Below are 18506 nucleotides of genomic sequence, written 5' to 3'. Positions count from 1 at the left end.
AATTACATTTGCATATTAGTTATTGCATTTCCTTTACAATATGCTCCCCCTGACCCAATTGCTGCAGACAATGTGCAGTAATTATTTGTGAAACTTTACACCTAGAGCAAGGTAGACCCAAGCCACTTTCTCAGGCTGTCCTGCCTTCCCTGATCATCCCCCTCCCATCCATGACACTGCTGCCTTTCCATTTTAGCTTACTTCCAATCTCCAGCCATTTTAACAATCTGTGTAATGTATACAGAGGCTGTGACAGGAGAGCATGTGTATACAGGGCTGCTATAATACAGCAATCAGGGCTCTTCTAGAGAAATCCAAGTTGGTGGCACCCACAGTGCTCTAACAGTATTATGCAAAGTTTACAGAGAAGGAAATTAAGGGACGGTGCACACCTAGGCAATTTATCGCGCAGTTTGAGTTGCGAGAGATTGCGCAAAACACAGATTCGTATTGAAGTCAATGGAGGCTGTTCACAACTTTGCGGTTTGTTGCTCGACCAAAATCGACTGTGGCGCGAAAAAAGCTGCAGGAGCAATTTTTGGGCAGTTGTCGTACGGTTTGGGTCCCATAGACACCTCTATGCATTGAAAACCGCACGACAATTTCGCGGTTTACAATGAACAGTGTTTGAAAATTGCGCGACAACCGTGCGAAAACAGCTCAGCATCTGAATCGCCTAGGTGTGAACCTAGCCTAGGGCAGCATAATTTCACCCACCACCACTTAACATGTAAAGAAGCTCTGGAGTCTCTGGTGACTCTACACACCTCTGTGGGGACTGCTGCCAGAACTGGTTGTTCCTTTTTTATCCTTGTTAGTGCTGCTGGTACCTCCACTGCATAGTTCATCATAGTTAGTACAGCAGTTATTGAATTTAGCGCATTTTTTATTGCAATGGCAGGTATGTTTCTTGTTATATTTCTCACCACATCTTCCCTCACAGGTTGTATCTGTGTGGAAGAAAGTCAAAGGAGATGTATTTAGGTATGACATACCCTTGTCAACTTCATTTTGAAAATGCTGCTTGCTTGACTGCAATACATTCTGAGCCACTGACCCACCATAGCCGTGAAGTAAGTCGCAAATTAGTAATCCTAATGGGTTACTTTAAAAAGTGTTAAGGTCATAGACTCAATGTAGCAGTCAGGAATCTAGCAATTATAAAAGGAGAGTTGAGTCATATCAGTCTACATATTTTCTCATTATAGGTTTTCTTTTACTATTTCACCGTTCAGTGTCATGTTATTTTTAGGTTGTGGCATTTTAAGCTGCTTTGTGGATGGCAAACTTTTTTTGTCTGTGTAGAGGATAACCAGGATATGATTTTTCTGGACAGTATCTATTTATGTAATTTTAAAGCCATTTTTTTGATAAATATATTCCCAAGAGTTCTGCCTGCTCTAACTTGTTTAATAAGCAGAAGCTGCAGACTTGTAAAATGGTGTCATCAGGTTATTTCTTACATTGTTGCAGGTTTTTTACTGATTGTTGTACTTTTTTTTTTACACTTATTTTATGTAATTTAATCTCATCATTTTCCATATCAGTTTTTTAAGGTATTAAAATTTTAGTGCAGAAATTGCAACATGGTGAATACCTTAATAAATAAGATCGAGAGTAATCTGATGTAAACTGACGCATACTACTGGAGAATACTCATCAGTGGATGGCAGAAGCAATCAATACCCTAAACTTAGAAACTTTAACACAGAATTACTACAGCTTAACTGCTTCGAAGAAACACAGAACCAAACAAGACACTGTCGCCTAGGACAGGGAACCTACACTGGCAAACTCTTCTAAGGTCCCAGGTAAGGAAACAACTCCTATCTACATCTGTTTACTTAGACCTTTGTAATCTCTTAATGCTACAGGCTTTGTAAAGTACACTGTGTTTTGATGGTTAGTGCAAATTAAAATTGTTAAAACTCAATTTTAAACATATATTACCTGATTTTGTATGGTGAGATGCCTCATTAAATTCTGGATCAATATCTATAAAAAAAATAAAATAAATAAAATAAATAAACGAAAAACCATAAAAAATTAAATCAGGGATTGTTTTAGAACTGTATAGTTACCAATTACTGTATGGCAATTTAGGACTGCTGATATGTGCTTACTATACATATATTCTTTAATTCATTCCATTTTTTGAGGCCTGGCCATAAAATAATCCCTTTAATGCACAACACATTGAGAGCTGCAATTATTTACTGATAAACATTTGTAACGTCTCTATCAATAAAGGGGTATGCTCCCAGGTGGCATGATATGAAGGACACATAATGGTGAGGATGGTGAGATAAGGGAGAAGATGAGCAACATGCTACTGGCACCACTTAACATGGGTCGAACAATAGTAATTAGAGCTATTTTTAACTTGCCCAATTAACTGCTCCCACATCAGTGTTTGGACAAGGAAATACAAATGAGTTTCTACAGAGGAAGTTGGGTGAGTCTCAATTTTTTATGAATAATGCAATGGGCTAAGATTTAACTTTAAGGGACCAAAGTGTGCAATTGTTCCAGGAGACTTGAGCTATTGGTGTATTTATCATGTACTTGTTGATCTTTCCTTCTGTACAGACTAACATTTCTTTCACATCCCGTATTTTTGATATCAGTTATTTGAGATATTAGTAGAGTAACTATGTTTATTGAATGAAACCTAATTTTATGAAAAATCAGCAGCTCAAAAGCATTATCAAGACATTATAAGCCAATTCAGATCTCAACAGTGCGTTGCTGTGCTTTAACCAGCTCCCCTTATTGATCTGAACGGGCTGTAAAGTTTTTTGATAAGCTATGGGTTGATGTTGTTAACATTATATTCCAAGATTGCACCATCTGCAACTTTTACACAGTTCAAAGCACAAAAACTGGATAGTCAGGTTTTCGCATTCAAAGCAAAAATTCTTAAGAAGCCTGCACATGTAAACGAATAGCGAAAAGTATTTCCATAAAGCCAATAACGAGAGCAAATATCTCACAAATATAAATGATTACATAGCATGCCATTCTGTGACAAATAAGTATTGCAATGAATATGGCAGTATAAGGCTACAGAGTATAAGATATAATTATTTTTCTTTAGTTGCTAATTACATAACTCATTCTGCAATAAATCCTTGTGAATCTCATTGAAGCCTTTCATCCCAATTTATTAGAAACTGACTGTTTAGACTTCAGTGAATGTGTGTGACTAGAAAATGTAGTCTTGGTGCAGCTTGGAGAAAGCAGAACTAGGAGCCACCTTACAGGACTTACCAAGTGAAAGAACACTTGTAGTTTTATTTGCAAAGGACATTTCTGTGGGTCACTCACAAATACCAGCACTCTTTCACATGGTAAATCCTGTGAATTCGCTTTGTTGGAAGTTGATCAAAGCAGATGGCCTACTACATTTATCAAATCTTTTTAGAATCCTAATAAGACCACAGTGCCAGGTACTTTATTATTAAAGGGCACATCAGCTAATTCCAGCTCTTAAATTATTAAGGGAGCATCCAAGAATGTTTCTTGTGTCAGCATAAGTGTTGGTATTGACACATCTAAATATTCACTTGCATCAGCTTTTTTCTTACATTTACACATGGAGTAATCTGTGCAGCAGTCCCCAAACTTTTCACAGGGCTCATTGCACTGACATGTGTACTTTTTGTTGGGTTTGTGTCCACAACGATTCTTGCACGAATCTTCACATCCTACGAAAAGAAAAAGCATTTAAGAATTTTGCATTTAATGGTAGTATGTTTGTGTTCAGTATATTTGTATTATCAAGGTCTCTAAAGTGAATTTCATCCAGCTTCAACTGTACACGAGAACATTCACGTCCGAAGGCAGCCAATTGAATAACCGACCCGAAGCGAGCCTAATGCTGTTCAGCTATTCACTTCATGCTTGTACTGCTGAGCCTGAGTACGGCTGACTCCTTCTACATGTTCGGCTGAGCCGAAGTGCATAAGAAGTTTTACTCAGCCGATTCAACATCTTGATCGGCTGAGCCGAACCTCCGGCAGGCTACTCGCTGCCGTTCGGCCTATTCTCACAGCAGTGAGTGAATAGCCGAATAGCCGAATGCCGGATCGGCTGTACCTCCATGGTACCCAGCAGAATAGAAAATCAGCGCAAAAAGTAGAAAAAAAAAGAAACGTTTACAAAAGGTGGTACAAAAGAAAACAAATGTTTACAAAAGGTGAATAAATGATAACTCCTAAAAAATTAATAAAGATCTAAAAAAAAAGAAAAAAAAAGATAATTGAGAAAAAACCCCAAACATTAAAGTTCATTGAAGAAAAAAAAAGATTATTGAATAAATAAAAAAACAAATAAAAAAAGAAAGAAACAAATAGGCGGAGCTAGCAGTGACAGCAACTTCGCCCAACTGTTTCCCATTGGCCGGGACCTGCTAGAGTTCTCTAGCAGGTCCTGGCCAATGAATAACAACTTGGCGGAGCCGGACGTGATCTCATCATCATCATCTTTTCCATTATTTTTTGCATTTCGATGTGGCTAATAGTCTGCAGCCACTTTCAGCCACTTTCTGGCCAAATTCTCATCCATGCTCTCCAGTGTTGGATGCACATTATTGCTCTGGACCGGCTTCCTTATAGTGATAACAGTGGACCAAGCCTGTGCAATATGGGTCAGCATGGGTACTATAGTCTACTAGTGGCACATGGGACAACACAGGAGCACAGTTGGGTGACAGTCACCCCATTTCAAGAAATGCCTGAACAAGTACCTTCATGGCAGGATCAGAAAGTATTCTTTTACTGAACGTTGCGTATTTAAAAAAGATTATAAACAACTTTTAAAATTAAATTAGCCTGTTAGAGTGTATGTGAAATATACATTATCATCTATAGTCTTATATCATTGACTGAAACTCAGAAACTGAGAGATAACAGACATTATTATAATATACTTTTTCTGCTTGCCACACAAATGTCCATAAACTTATAAAAATCCTGTAGCAATTATCTTAAACCTAGCTAGCTTTGTGAGCACTTGAAATATTTATGTAAGTTGATTTATAGCTACAATGATGACAGAGGCATTACACCTTTCTTTAAACTAGTTCTTTGTATTCCAAATCTGACTGTACAGGTTATTGATGTTTAATTAGTGCTTTGAGCCTTGAAGTCAGGCTACAGTAAAGCTTAAAGCAGGAAAGAAGCCTCTGTTTTAAAAGGGAAGCTTTTGCCTATTAAAGAAAATCTTTTTTGGATTAACATACACTGTAATTTTTTATATAAACCTCTTCACTATACCATGTATACATTTTGTATTATTTTTAAGAACATTATAAGTTAGTTTCTTTTTACCAAAATACTTAAATTGAAGCAATTTTAATATTTAAGCTATTTAAAAAAAGAATCCTTCTACATGCAAGCATCGGACCCTAACAAAATGTAATTCTGGAGATATTGAGAACGCCCTGTTTCTATGAAGGTAGTGACATCATGTAGGGCATAAGATCAGTACACCATCAGTAATTCACATTTCTCTTTTCCTAAATGAGAATGTTAATGGGAGGAGATGTTGCTACTGAGGCTTTAAAGAAACCCTAATAGAGAGAAAGGCTGTTTTTAAATCTGCTTTCCAGCTCCAAGCAGAAACCATTTTACATGCATTAATGCCTTTCTTTATAATATTTACCTACTTGTAATTCTTATTTTTGTCTATATGGCGGAGTTACACTTTGTCTTGTCAGTCATTGGTCAGTTTTGCATTCTTTTGAACTATGTGCATTTAAGTTTGCAAATAAGGGTTATTAACATAAGGTTCAGTGCGCAATTGCTCCTGCATGAGCTTCTAATCCTCAAAGTAAGTTTAAAGGGTAAAGCACATGTTATCTACATATAGGCTCATGTAAACTGGATCACAGAAAATTGTAGCACCACTGTAATTAACCATATTACTTGTTTCGACTTCCCAGTGCAGTACAAAATGAATAGTAAAAATATGATATGTTGCAAAGTTACCCTTTATCATAGAAATGTATAGTCCAAAATTGCATACTAACAACATTATAATCTGCCCTTATTTAAGACACTCAAATATATTTGTCGTTATTAAAGACATACCAATATATAAACCGACTGTTGTTACGTTGTATAACAGTATGTACAGAATTGTAAGTTTAGGATTCATTTATTTAAACAGTGTTTAATCTGCCAATTTAGTACTGCAGCACACTGCACATCAAAGCAAGATATGTACATCTGAACAGGTCGTTGTGCTGTATGCCTTAGTTAACGAATCTAACAAAATAATGACATACTGAGAATTCATATAGAATACAGTAACACTTACTTTCACTAGAACAAGTATCAAAAGCCAGAATGCCTCCAATAAGAGAGAGGAACAGGAGAACCACCAGCGTCTTCATGGTGAATGACAAGACTGGACCAGTGCTCTCTGGATTCCAGCTAAAAGCCATTCATTATGAAGGGTGTGTTTTCTTTTATGCAAATTTGTTAAGGAGGGGGCCAGAACAGGAACAGAATTTATACCTCACTGACAGTGATTAATAAAACAACTCGCTTTAACATGTTCTCTGCTTATTATTTATCTGTTGCAATTCATACTAAACATATAGGGATTGATTGAAGCTACATTCAAACTTCTCACTTGCATCTATGTCCTCTATATGCAAAGCAAAATCTGTCAGGCTAGATGCTGTGTTCATGCTTCTAGACGCTTTAAATGAAGTGTGTTATGTGTGTTTATATGCATATTGTGTTTAGATGCATCTGGTACCAAATCCAAGCAAAACATCTAGTACCAAATCCTAGAAAAAAAATCCTAGTTTTTCTTTGCTTTTTAATAAAGCAATTGTCAAATATTTTAGTTGTTGTTTTTTTTTTTTACACTTTATTTAACGTTTTAGTGAATGGGTACAAGTACCCCTTACTCATTCACAAGGGGGGGGGGGCATCTGGGTGCCTCCTTTATTAAAGGGGGTACCCCAATGTAAAGAAGGCCCCCTGCCTGCCAACCCCCACAGGGCTTGTGTGGAAAATGCTCTTGTTCCTATGGCATGTGGCCTGGTGTGGCGGGGGGAGGGGGCGTTTGCTTGCCCCCCCTATTTGGGGGGGGGGACCCTGCACATAATTTTTTCTTAATTGTTAACTTGGGGCCCCTCCTAACCTTCCTACAAGACCAAAGGGTCTGGTATAGATAAGAAAGGGGACCCCACGCCGTCACTCGGCTATTCACTCCCTGCAGTTCGGCCACTATGAGAATAGGATGATCAGCCAGATGTTGGATCGGCTGAGTCGAAGGGCTTCTTCACTTTGGCTGAACCGAAGCCAGCTGATGTACGGCTGATTTTAGCTGATGTACAGCTGAAATCAGCCGTACAGGGCTGAAGTGAATAGCCGAACGGCATTCGGCTGACTTCACTTTGGCTCGGTTATTCACTCGCCTGCCTTCAGCACCTTAGTGAATAACCCCCTTAGATGCACCTGACTTCTATTTTTTGAGAACGCAGATAAACTGACTGCATATAAAAGCATCTAAATGCAATGTGTAAATAGATCCAATGGAAATCATAAGATGAATGTATATGCATTTACAAAAGTGTTTTAAACATATATAAAAGGAAAATAGGCTGTTCATGTTGCAAGTACATTTTCACTTTGCAAGGGAATTTTCCCTTGCACATGCCAGGGTGTTCTTTGCGACATGAAATGTAACCTCAACCTCATTCACTAAGATAAGGGAAAATTCACTTGCAAAGTGAAAAGCCTATTTTACTTTAGCAGCTCAACCCCACTATGTCATGCTGATCTCTGCACAGACATTATTATGCAAGATAAATCAATAAGGAGGTTATTCACTAAAGAGCCAAAGGATCCAGCCATAGCTTTGGCTAATCCTTCAGCTTTATTCGCCCGTCGGAGCCCGTTAGTTCAGTAGAAACCGAAGGGCTGCTGTACGGTCTATTCACAATAGCCTGTACTTCAGCCGAAGGCGGCCGAGCGGCTCAGCCGAGTCGAAGGCATATGCTTCGGCTCAACTGAGCCGAAGTGACAGCCGAAGTGGGAAGAACCCGCTCCAGTTATTATTCATTGGCCGGCACTTGCTAGAGGACTCTAGCAGGTGCCGGGCAATAGGAAACAGTTGGGTGGAGCTAGCTCAGCCCATTTTTTTTTACTATTTATTTATTTTCTTTAAAATGTTTTTTTAAAGTTTTCTTAATTTTTATCATTTTTAAAATCATTTTGCAACTTTTTATTTTCACATTCTTTACACTTCTTTTCTATACTGCATGGTACTTCGGAGGTACCGAGCAGAATAGCCAAGCCGAATGCCGCTCGGCGGCATTCGGCTATTCCCTCACTGCCGTTCGACCCCTATGGGAATAGGAGCGAACGGCAGCGAGTGAGCTGCCGGAGCTTCGGCTCAGCTGATCCAGATGGTGGATTGGCTGAGTGGAAGTCCTTCTGGACTTCAGCTCAGCCAACTGACTGAAGGCAGCAGATGTACGGCTGATTTTAGCTGATGTTAGGGCGGAAATCAGCTGTACAAGCCAGAAGTTAATAGCCAAACAGCATTCAGCTCACTTCACTTCGGCTTGGTTATTCACTCGGCTGTCTTTGGCAGCTTTGTGAATAACCCCCTATGTGTGGACTAATCCAGCAAATTCGGGCAACACAGATACCTGCAAATATCTTCTGCCAATGAAACCAAGCTGGCCTTCTTAGTTTTGCAGTGTGTTTTTTTTTAATTTAAAAATAATTGGGCCACACTACAGATAGCCTGGTGCATTGGTTAATGATGACATCCACAAAGCAAGCCAGTTGCAAGCGTGAGAAAGGGGCCCCAATACACTCAGAATGATCCAATGACATCTATCATTTCCCCCATCACCTAAAATAATTAAAAAAAAGCTTGTCAAAGGGTAGAATCTGAGGACAAAAATGGCCATGTTTTTATACTGCACCTACTATAGCACGAATAAGGGTCTATTGGGTTTTTTGAAAAATATAGTTTTTAGTAGTGCACTTTTACAATTGGGATGCTCTATTCCAGTTAATTAGGATGCATGTAAAGCCAAAACCTTTTTATTGAAAGTGACACTAAACTCAGGAGTTAATTATAAAAAATGCACTCAAGTATTTGTATATCACTCGGCTGTAGATCCTCAAATCATCTCTAAATTGGTGCTGACACTGTCCGTCCTTCCTTCTAGAGGGTGACTACTTTTGCTCTCCATTATCCCTGTGTGTGTTGTAAAGTAGCCACTGCTCCAAGCTCACTCCCAGGATGGACTACAATCTCACATTTAGTTTACTATTTGTATTGAGATTGTATTCCATAATATAAGGGATCATAATCATATTTAACGTTTTAGTGAATGGGTACAAATGGGTACACATGATGGGAAATATTTCACAATGTCAGGGGATAACTATCGAGGAGGGGATTTCTTCTCGCTTCTTGTTGTGTCTCCTGGAGAGGAAATGAAGCTACATCTCCCCAACAAGACCGGACTTGATAAATAACCTGATAGGAATTTTAACCCTTTCCTTTGCGGTTTTAACCCTTCCGCATTCAAAAAAAAAAAAAATGTTTTGGCTTTAGATACACCTCAGTGTCAGGTCTGATTATGACTTTATACATTTTCTAAACCCCCTTTTAGTGCTTGGCGTTTAGACTCTTCATTCATTGATCAGATTCAATTGCCAGACACCGTTCATCTGAAGTTAATTTGCAATGACCCAAAGAAAACTGATTTTATATGAGATTTATGTGTCTCGACATAGTACCAGTGAAATAACACACACACACACACACAGAAACACTCACAAGGAACAAAAGGAATGATAAATAACATTTACTTAACAGATAATGTTTAAGTGGGCCCCAATTTATTTGGGCTCCCACTTTCATGGAGTTGCGGCGGTCCCCCTCTCCTTTCCCTGCTGTTTCTGTTTTTTTTATAAATAAAGGTATATATTTGAATTACCTCAAAAAATTTAGGTGCGTTTCCACTTTAAGACTCACCTGCGAGTTTTTCGGCGGGAAATCCTCCGCTCGTGGGCTTCTGGAAGGTTCCAGGGCACTGCCTATAAAAGGAAAGGTCGTGAGAGGAATAGTCACTCGGCTGGACTTCAACACAGCAAGCTCGTCAGTGTTGTTTATACCTGAGTTTGCTGCGTTGGAATCAAGCTATGAAGACTATCGTTCGCCGGGTCCTGGAAAGGGCTGAAGCCGCCGGAGGAGAAGACTGGCTGCGTCGCTGCCTGGAGGCAGCTGAAGATATTCAGCATCCTGCCCTCCCGGAACCGATGGAAGACGGCCAGGTCACAGATGATGTCAGAGAAGAAGAGCGGAGTGTACGCCTCAGATGTCCCCCACGCAGAAGCCATCCGCCAGAACGTCGCGGGCACGTTGCGGTACTGTCGCGAGATCCGGGACAGACGAATGCGCCCGAACAACATGAAGACGCCGGCCGGAATGAAGCAGACGGAGGAGTTGTCAGAGGAAGAGGCGGAGCGGGTAAGCGCATGCGCAAATGAAGGCGGCCTTTCTCGCCTTCATCGGATAGACTTTCCGGAGGGCGGAGGTTGAAGGGACCCACTTCCCCTAGACAACGAGCACCCCTTAGGCGATGAGCACACCCAGCACATATACAGGGACAGCCTGAGGCGGGAGGTGAGAGGGGCTTGAGGGCCGGTCCGAGGCCAAGGTCAGAGGGCATAGCTGTCAGCCGCTACCCAATACAGGACAGCTACACAGCCGCAGCTGCTATACAAGATGTCACAGCAGGGGGCTTTCAAGCACTGCATCCTCCTGCAGCTTCAAATATTCTACAGGATTCTTCATTACAAGTAAATGTTCAGCCAATTCCGGTGGTCGGTGGGGATGCACAGCAGCCTATATCCGGTGATAGTTCTGGGGGTGAGTTTAATCAAACCGCTGTGTTAACTAACTTAATTGCTTCTCTCTCCAGAATTGCAGATACATTTACTGTCTCCTCACCAGCTACAATGGTATGGGCTCCGTCAGAGGATATTTCAAGTAATGTTAATAGAGTTGTATCTCCACCTGTTTCTAAGTCTGTGATTTCTTCTGATGTTTTTTCTTCTTCTAATATACCTGAAACTTCTTTTAGGTCTCCGTTACCTTGTGAGATGTCACCTATAGGTATGCATCTGTCATCTTCATTGAAAGATAAGATCACAAAAGGTGAATTTATTGACATTTTGTCATTGTTGCCATCAGCAAAAGATTTTGTTAGATCAGATAAAGATGATGACAGACGCAGACCGGTGGGTCGCACTTTTAATAATTGGCTACAGGCCTTTTGTATTTTTGGAAGTATTTTAGGTAATAAGTTCCCAGAGCAAAGTAGTGGTTTATTTCAACATATTGAAATAATTTTAGAAGCATACAAACATTTTGGCGGGCTGGGATGGTTCTACTACGATGAATCTTTTCGCCAAAAGAAAGCAGTTTATTCTACGTTGCAGTGGGGGGATGAAGGACGTAGGTTTGTGGTTAAATTTAATCATTCCACAGAAACCCGTTATTAAGCAGACACCTCCTTCGGCCTCTACTTCAGGGTTGCGTAAAGGGGTCTGTTTTTCTTTTAACTAATCACATTGTAAATGGGCAGCATCCTGTAAATATAAACACAAATGCTCTTTCTGTGCAGGTTCGCACCCATTTTCAAGGTGTTTCAAAAAACAGGCGAGTGCCGTGATGCCACAGAAGGATATTTTTTCTAAAAGCCTGTACGCCAGTGAGGCTGGAAAGGATGCTTCTGTGGCTAATACGGTACCCCGATCAGGAGATGGCTCAGCTATTAGACATGTGCGATTCGTTTCGTTACGAATCGAAATTCGTACGAATTTTCCTGAAATTCGTAAATTCGTAAGCATACGAAATCTGAATTGCAGTTTCCGAATTATATCTGAAATAAGAAATTCCGTTAACGAATTTCGGATCCGAATTTCTTTGAAACAGGAACTAATATTACCCCTGTAAATGAGGTTGAACAACATGACAAGATTTTTTTTTAAATCCGAAATACGGATCTGCTGCTGCTGAGGGTTGCATTATAATACACAGCCAGGAAATACGAAATTCTATTGACGTATTTTCGTTCCGTTACCAACATTCATTATATATTGAAGTTAAAAAGCAAAGTACATTTATATTGGAGTTGATGGTAGTTTTTTTTTAAAGTCCGAAATACGAAATTCGGATACGGAATCCGCTAATGGAATTCGTATTTCGGATACAAAAAAAACTACCACATTGACTCCAATATTAACAAAGGTATTTTTGCTTTTTAACTTCATCATAACGAATGTTCGTAAAGTTACGAAAATGTGCCAAAACTAACAAAAATCCGTATTTCGCACGAATCCGAATTGAGTTTTGGATACGAATTACGAAATACGAAATAATGGATATTACGAAACGGAACAAATTTTTTGACGGCGCACAAGTCTATCAGCTATTAACTGAGGGTTTTTCTTTTGGTTTTCGGATTTCAGTTTTTAGTGGTACGGGTTGCTCAGTAGTCAATAATCTAAAATCTGTTAATCAACATCTTAATATTGTTAGGGAAAATTTTTTTAAGGAAGTCATTGCAGGTAGAGTAGCTGGCCCTTTTTCCGCTCCTCCTTTTGTTAATTTTTGGATTTCTCCTTTAGGTTTAGTCCCAAAAAAGGAACCCAATTCATATAGGTTAATTCATCACTTGTCTTTCCCTAAAGGGGATTTCTTGAATGATGAAATAGACCCATCTTCAACAGCAGTGTCATATTCATCGTTTGATGCAGCCCTATCAAAAATAAGACGTTTTGCTAAGGGAGGGCTATTAGCAAAGGCCGACATCAAATCAGCATTTCGCCTTTTGCCCATCCATCCGCTAGGTTTTTATTTTGAGCAGGCTTTCTTCTTTGACAAATGCCTTCCCATGGGTTGTTCACTTTCCTGTTTTTATTTTGAGTCTTTTTAAAAAATTTTAGAATGGATTTTACAATATGAGACTGGTTATGATAATACAATCCATTATTTAGATGATTTTTATTCATAGGCCCTGCCAGCTCTTCTATTTGTTTTTATTTTTTCCAGCTGTTGAGGCAATCCCGGAGGTTGGGGGACTTTAAGTATGGTTATGGATGCAGCGATACGGATACAAGCATCGGTATCGGCGGCGATACCAAGTATTTGCATGAGTACTCGTACAAATACTCCGATACAAAAGACGAGTACCTGTGCCGCGTCCGCCATCTTCAGGGACCCAAATCCGCCGCACACAGGACCTCCATCGCGTCTTCAATGAAGCAAGATGGCCGCAAACTCCTCCTCCAAGTCCTCAGTCATCTGCTCCATTCTGACCTGCAAGAAAATTTGTTTGTTTGTGTTTTATTTAGGTTAATAGAAGGTACCGCATGCACAGTGGCGACTCTAGGAACAATATTTAGGGGGGCACATAAGATACCACAGTCAGATCTGGGGGGGCACTAATAATTTTCATTGCATGTCGCAACTAATGGGCGCCGAGAGCTGAATTAAATGCGGATGGCATCTGCGTCCTGCAGTTGCGACAGAAGCTGCATACAGCGTGTGCCGGTTACTACTTAAACTGGCGCGCTGTGTGCAGCTTCTGAGAAGATACGCTATTAGCATAGCGGGGAAGCCGGCTGCGCATTTTGCATCGCTCCCGCTACGCTAATATTGTATCTTCTCAGATGCTACACACAGCAAGCCGGTTTAAGTAGTAACCAGCACACGATGTATGCAGCTTCTGACAGCATGGGAGAGGGAGGCTGCACTTGTCGGTGGATCCAGGGATCAGATGAGTATTAAAAAATATATATTTTATTGTATGTTATGTTTTTGTTTTTTAAATGCGTGTGTTCGCAGGGTCTGGGGCCTTTAATTTTATTTTGGATTTTTAATTTTAGTTTATATAACTTTTTATTTTTTTAAAACTTTTTTTGTTTTTTTTACATTTTTACATTTTAAATATTTAACTTCATTTATTTTTTTTACATATTTTTTACTTCTTATTAATTTTCACAAATATTCGCAAATATTCGCTCCCCCATTCTCAACCATCCTTATTCATTTATCTATTATTCTAATCATGCTTTTAATTAACCATTCTATCATGTATTCTTGAATGGGATGTTCATAGGTGGAGTGAGCAAAGCCTATGTCCCTCCACTTTTTAATGAACCCAAATGAATTTTTCAATCATGTATTCAATTAATTTTTCAATCATGTTATGTCTTTCATGAAATGGGTGGTATAAAAAGCGGGTGTATAAGCAGACATCTGATCAGCCGGTTGTTATTATTGCTTGTTCTGTATGTGAATCAATCTTTTAAAATATTACTAAGATTAAAGGAGAACTATGAGGTACTGCTGTGCAGTGACTTGACTTCACTACACACAGCCACGAACAGCCATCAAGCTCTGCCATTCTGCTGTGAAAAGCTCAAAAAGGACCAGTCACAAACACCTTGCCGATTCCTGGCGGGGAGAGCAAGTGAAAACCTAGGGGGGGGCACCCTCTTGCCCCCCTGTAGCGACGCCACTGCGCATGCAATTCCATGTTTAGGTGGGCCCCAATTTATTTGGGCTCCCACTTTCATGGAGTTGCGGCGGTCCCCCCTCTCCTTTCCCTGCTGTTTCTGTTTTTTTTATAAATAAAGGTTTTGTTATGTCAATAATAAAAGTGTTATTATATCTTATGTTTAAAAAAAATAAAATGTATTTATGTAATTACCTCAAAAAATTTAGGTGCGTTTCCCCTAAAACCCTAAAAACAGGGCATTTTGACAAGTACTTGTACTTGTCAAAATGCCCCGATGTTTGCGCTATGTTTTTTTTTTTTACTTCCCGTATTTTGCGGTCCATAAGACGCACCGGACCATAGGACGCAGGGAGGTCTGGCGCGCCTTATGGAGCACTCGACAGACTGTAGCTTCTGTTACAGCTTCTATAACAGAAGCTGTGACAGAAGCTGCAGTTAGTGACCGCTGAGACAGGTGGCGCTGTGATTACAGCGCCACGGTCTCAGTGATCACACAGAGCAGACAAAGAAAGTCTGTTCTTCGTCTGCTCTATGGTAATCTCGATCGTCGCCGCTGCTCGGTTTTAATACGAGTGATCTCATTAGATCACTCGTATTGAACGAGTAGTGGCTCCTACTGCTGAACTTGATCGCCGCCGCCGCTGCTCGGCTTTAATACGAGTGATCTCATTAGATCACTCGTATTAAACGAGCAGTGGCTCCTACTACTCGCCCGGTGCCCGAAACTGCATGTCTCGGGCGTCGGGATTCGCTCCATAAGACGCAGGCACATTTTCCCCCTCCTTTTGGGGGGAAAAAAGTGCGTCTTATGGAGCGAAAAATACGGTACCTTCGGCGCGGGAGAGCAGCGGCGAGTCAGCGCTGGTCCGGTGGGAGGAGCTCCAGGTGGGGTCCTAATTTAGCTGGCCGGCGACTGCCTGAGGTTCCGTGCGTGTCGGGATCCATTTGCCTGCCAGTCTATTGGGGTCTCTGCTGGATGGCCTCTGCCTTACCATACATGGTTGCCACAGGATGTATAAGCTAGCATACAAAGTCATCTAAGATTGTTTTTGTTCGTACTAACAACTTTATTGAGGGTTCTTACAGGTAAAGTTGTGTGGTAGAGCCATGGAAAGCTGAGCGAGCATACCACAGGGGCATTTCCCTCACATAACAGGGGCCCATCTGGGTCCTGCAGGTTATAATCCACACTTGGAGACATATATCCATAGAAAAGTTAATAAATAATGAATTAATTGTTATGCTGGCAGTAATTGTAAGGAAGGGCTGCACCACAACGTAGTGAATGAGAGTTTGTGTAAATAATGGGGTTAGTGATCAATTTAATGCCCAAAATAGCAAAATTGCCTCATCAGGCCTTGAATCCACAGTGACATTAGCTGAAGAATTTAAAAAAGCAACAAGACTGTCAGTTTGTAGTGGAGCATCCATGGTTTCGTCCATGGCAATTGTCCTACATTTGCATTCCCCCTCTGAACCCCCCACCCCCAAGAAAAAAATATCTATGTCCCTGTTGCTCTGTAGTAAGCAAGATTGTTGCTCTGTAAATTATATTCCTAGATGTAGTGCAATGCAAGATAAACACTTAATATGAAAATTTTATATTAATCTGGCAATACACCTTTAAATAAAACTCCACTAAGCAACAAAAAACCAATACCGGCGCCTCTAACTGAAAAGCGGGCCAGCTGTAACGATGATGAAAACACAGTAGAGGCAGCTCCCACAGTTCACATACACCACCAATCTGGGAAACAAAGAACGAAAAAGAGCGCCTCCATAGTTAAAAACGAAATTTATTGATACAACACACACCTTGAATTGTATTTACAAAAAGGTAGTAAAAAGGCATGTAAAGATCGACGGAACTCAAAACCTCTAGCAGAGGTCTGATAAGATGTGTAGCATCAGCGTCCTCTGCCCCTATGAGTTCAAAAGGTTTATGCGTTTCTGGGGCTCGCCCCCTTCATCAGAACCTGGGGGAACTCACCTACATCCTGCTCTTAAATGTCTTTTATACAGACCTTAGAACAAGGTAAAATAATGCAAATCCCTTTTCACTTGATGTATAAAGTCAGGCGGGAAAGACCCAGATGGCTGTAAAGTTGTAATAGCAGGGAGCACCTCTTCCTCTTTGGTAACGACCCACTATATCGTGTCTGTACAGATGATTATGGCCAAGTTTCAAGAGTCTCTGTATATACTGTATATCTGTCAGAGTTCCAGATCCACCTGATGAGAAAGCATCTAAGGAACTCTTTATTTTACTCCTTCATTTGGATGGCACCTCCACCGCATACATCCTGGCGATCTCTCATGATACAATGTGTATCAGCCACATCAATACATTCACGACTGGTTTCGTCAATCCGGACTTTTTCAAGGGTAGCCTTGAAAAACTCCACTAATGTAGAAATAATGTATGTTTCCCCCATATGGGCAGTGGCTGGCAGATGAAGAGGTGTGGCATGAATCTTGTTCCTTTATATCATCACAGCCTCGCTGCTCCTGGATTCTCTTTATTGTTAACAAAAAAAAAAAAGATACAAGAAACACGTATATTATTCATCACACTAGTATACAACTAAGACAAAAATTTCCCACAACATGGAAGTCAGACAAGCCTTCAATCATTCATTATTTTCCTAGAATAGATAATGATCTACTGCTTTGCATTTTGCAATATGTCAGCTAAATAAAGGGTGCAGTCCTTGCTTCAGGCATCTGCTTGGCATAATTTTTTTCAGCCCGCATCATAATTATATGTACATTAAAAAAAAAGTCAGCACACATTCTGCAAATGCTTTATGTGGTAATGAAACTAGTAATACAAGTATCAAAGCTCATAAAGACTGAGATTATAAGATCTATATGGTGTGACTGTTTTCTTTATGATCATTGTCTGTAAAATGTCTGTGTATGTTGTATAAAAGGAAGTAACCAAGGGTGGGCAGAGATTATTAGTAATACAAGTGATGTGTAATGAATGAGATATGTCACTCATTGGGAAACACATAACAACAGAAAAAAAAGCAATAAGGAGTATTGAATATGAGAAGTCTGTGTTTGGAAGGAGGAAGGTGCACACGTTATATAATGAGTCTGTTTCTATTAATAATTGCAAGTGTAGCACTAACTCTCTAGAAAGCTGCTTTTAAATGATGAGTTCCAGTCCTCTTGGTAACCAGCCCAGGACCAGATGACACCTCTTTCACAACAATTAGGCTCTAGTCACTTTGGCCTTTATACAGTATATTGTTGAACTCAAATGCAGGAGAAAGGGTTTGGGGATACAGGATACCCAAAAATATTCACCCTCCAGGTGAATGCTGGATCAAGGATCCGGAGAATGAATATCTTCTTTTTTCTGTTCCCTAGACCAAGATGAGCAGTTAACCCTTACAGTGTGGGGGTAGCCCCACTGTAAGGGGTAACTTTTAAAACCCTGGAGAACTGCTTGAAGTTTAGGCATTAGGTTAAATGTAAGGACCAGCTTAATTTAGATTAAAAAAAATATCGAGCATGTGGTGAAAACACGTTTTAGTTTTCAGCACCAAAATTCAACATTATAAACCAACATTACAGTAATGTTAGGCCACAAAAGCAAAATAAGAAAAGTGGCCACATTGCATGGGGCAGGGTGTCCTAACAAGATCAGAAGGCTGCATAGAGAGAGAGCAGGCAATCAGGTAGGAGAGGAGGGGAGGGGAGGTGGTGTTTGTATTATCTGTGATTAGTCCAAAGTCCACTGTGTTGCAAAGTCCAGAGTCTAGTGCTTTCCTATGTCCCAAGTCTAGTGTGTTCCTAAGGGTCTGTGCACACCTAGACGACACATCACCGCACGTCAATCGTGCACGATTCCGGCCGGTCAGTAGTCGCCTAGGCGTGCACCGATCGCGCTGTAGGTGTGCTATTATTTTCTAATTGCAAC

At 40.3% G+C, this 18506-nt stretch overlaps 1 protein-coding gene across 1 annotated transcript in view; it reads right to left on the bottom strand.

Moving 5' to 3' along the window:
• The window catches only part of LOC108801770 (poly(U)-specific endoribonuclease-A-like), a 46124-nt gene extending 39705 nt beyond the window's left edge, over positions 1–6419 (bottom strand). The window contains exons 1-4 of the mRNA XM_018573681.1: positions 6322–6419; positions 3588–3707; positions 1951–1995; positions 768–950 (exon numbers count right to left, since the gene is read on the bottom strand). Coding sequence (XP_018429183.1) covers positions 768–950; positions 1951–1995; positions 3588–3707; positions 6322–6397 — 424 coding nt within the window. The 5' untranslated portion in view covers positions 6398–6419. The remainder of the gene's footprint in view (positions 1–767; positions 951–1950; positions 1996–3587; positions 3708–6321) is intronic.
• Positions 6420–18506: the final 12087 nt, after the last annotated feature.

The sequence above is a fragment of the Nanorana parkeri genome, unplaced genomic scaffold (assembly GCF_000935625.1).
Source record: "Nanorana parkeri isolate BGI_ZX_2015 unplaced genomic scaffold, ASM93562v1 scaffold2485, whole genome shotgun sequence".
Taxonomy (NCBI): Eukaryota; Metazoa; Chordata; class Amphibia; order Anura; family Dicroglossidae; genus Nanorana; species Nanorana parkeri.
Note: the sequence above shows the minus strand (reverse complement) of the source record. Positions and strands in the feature narration are given on the sequence as shown.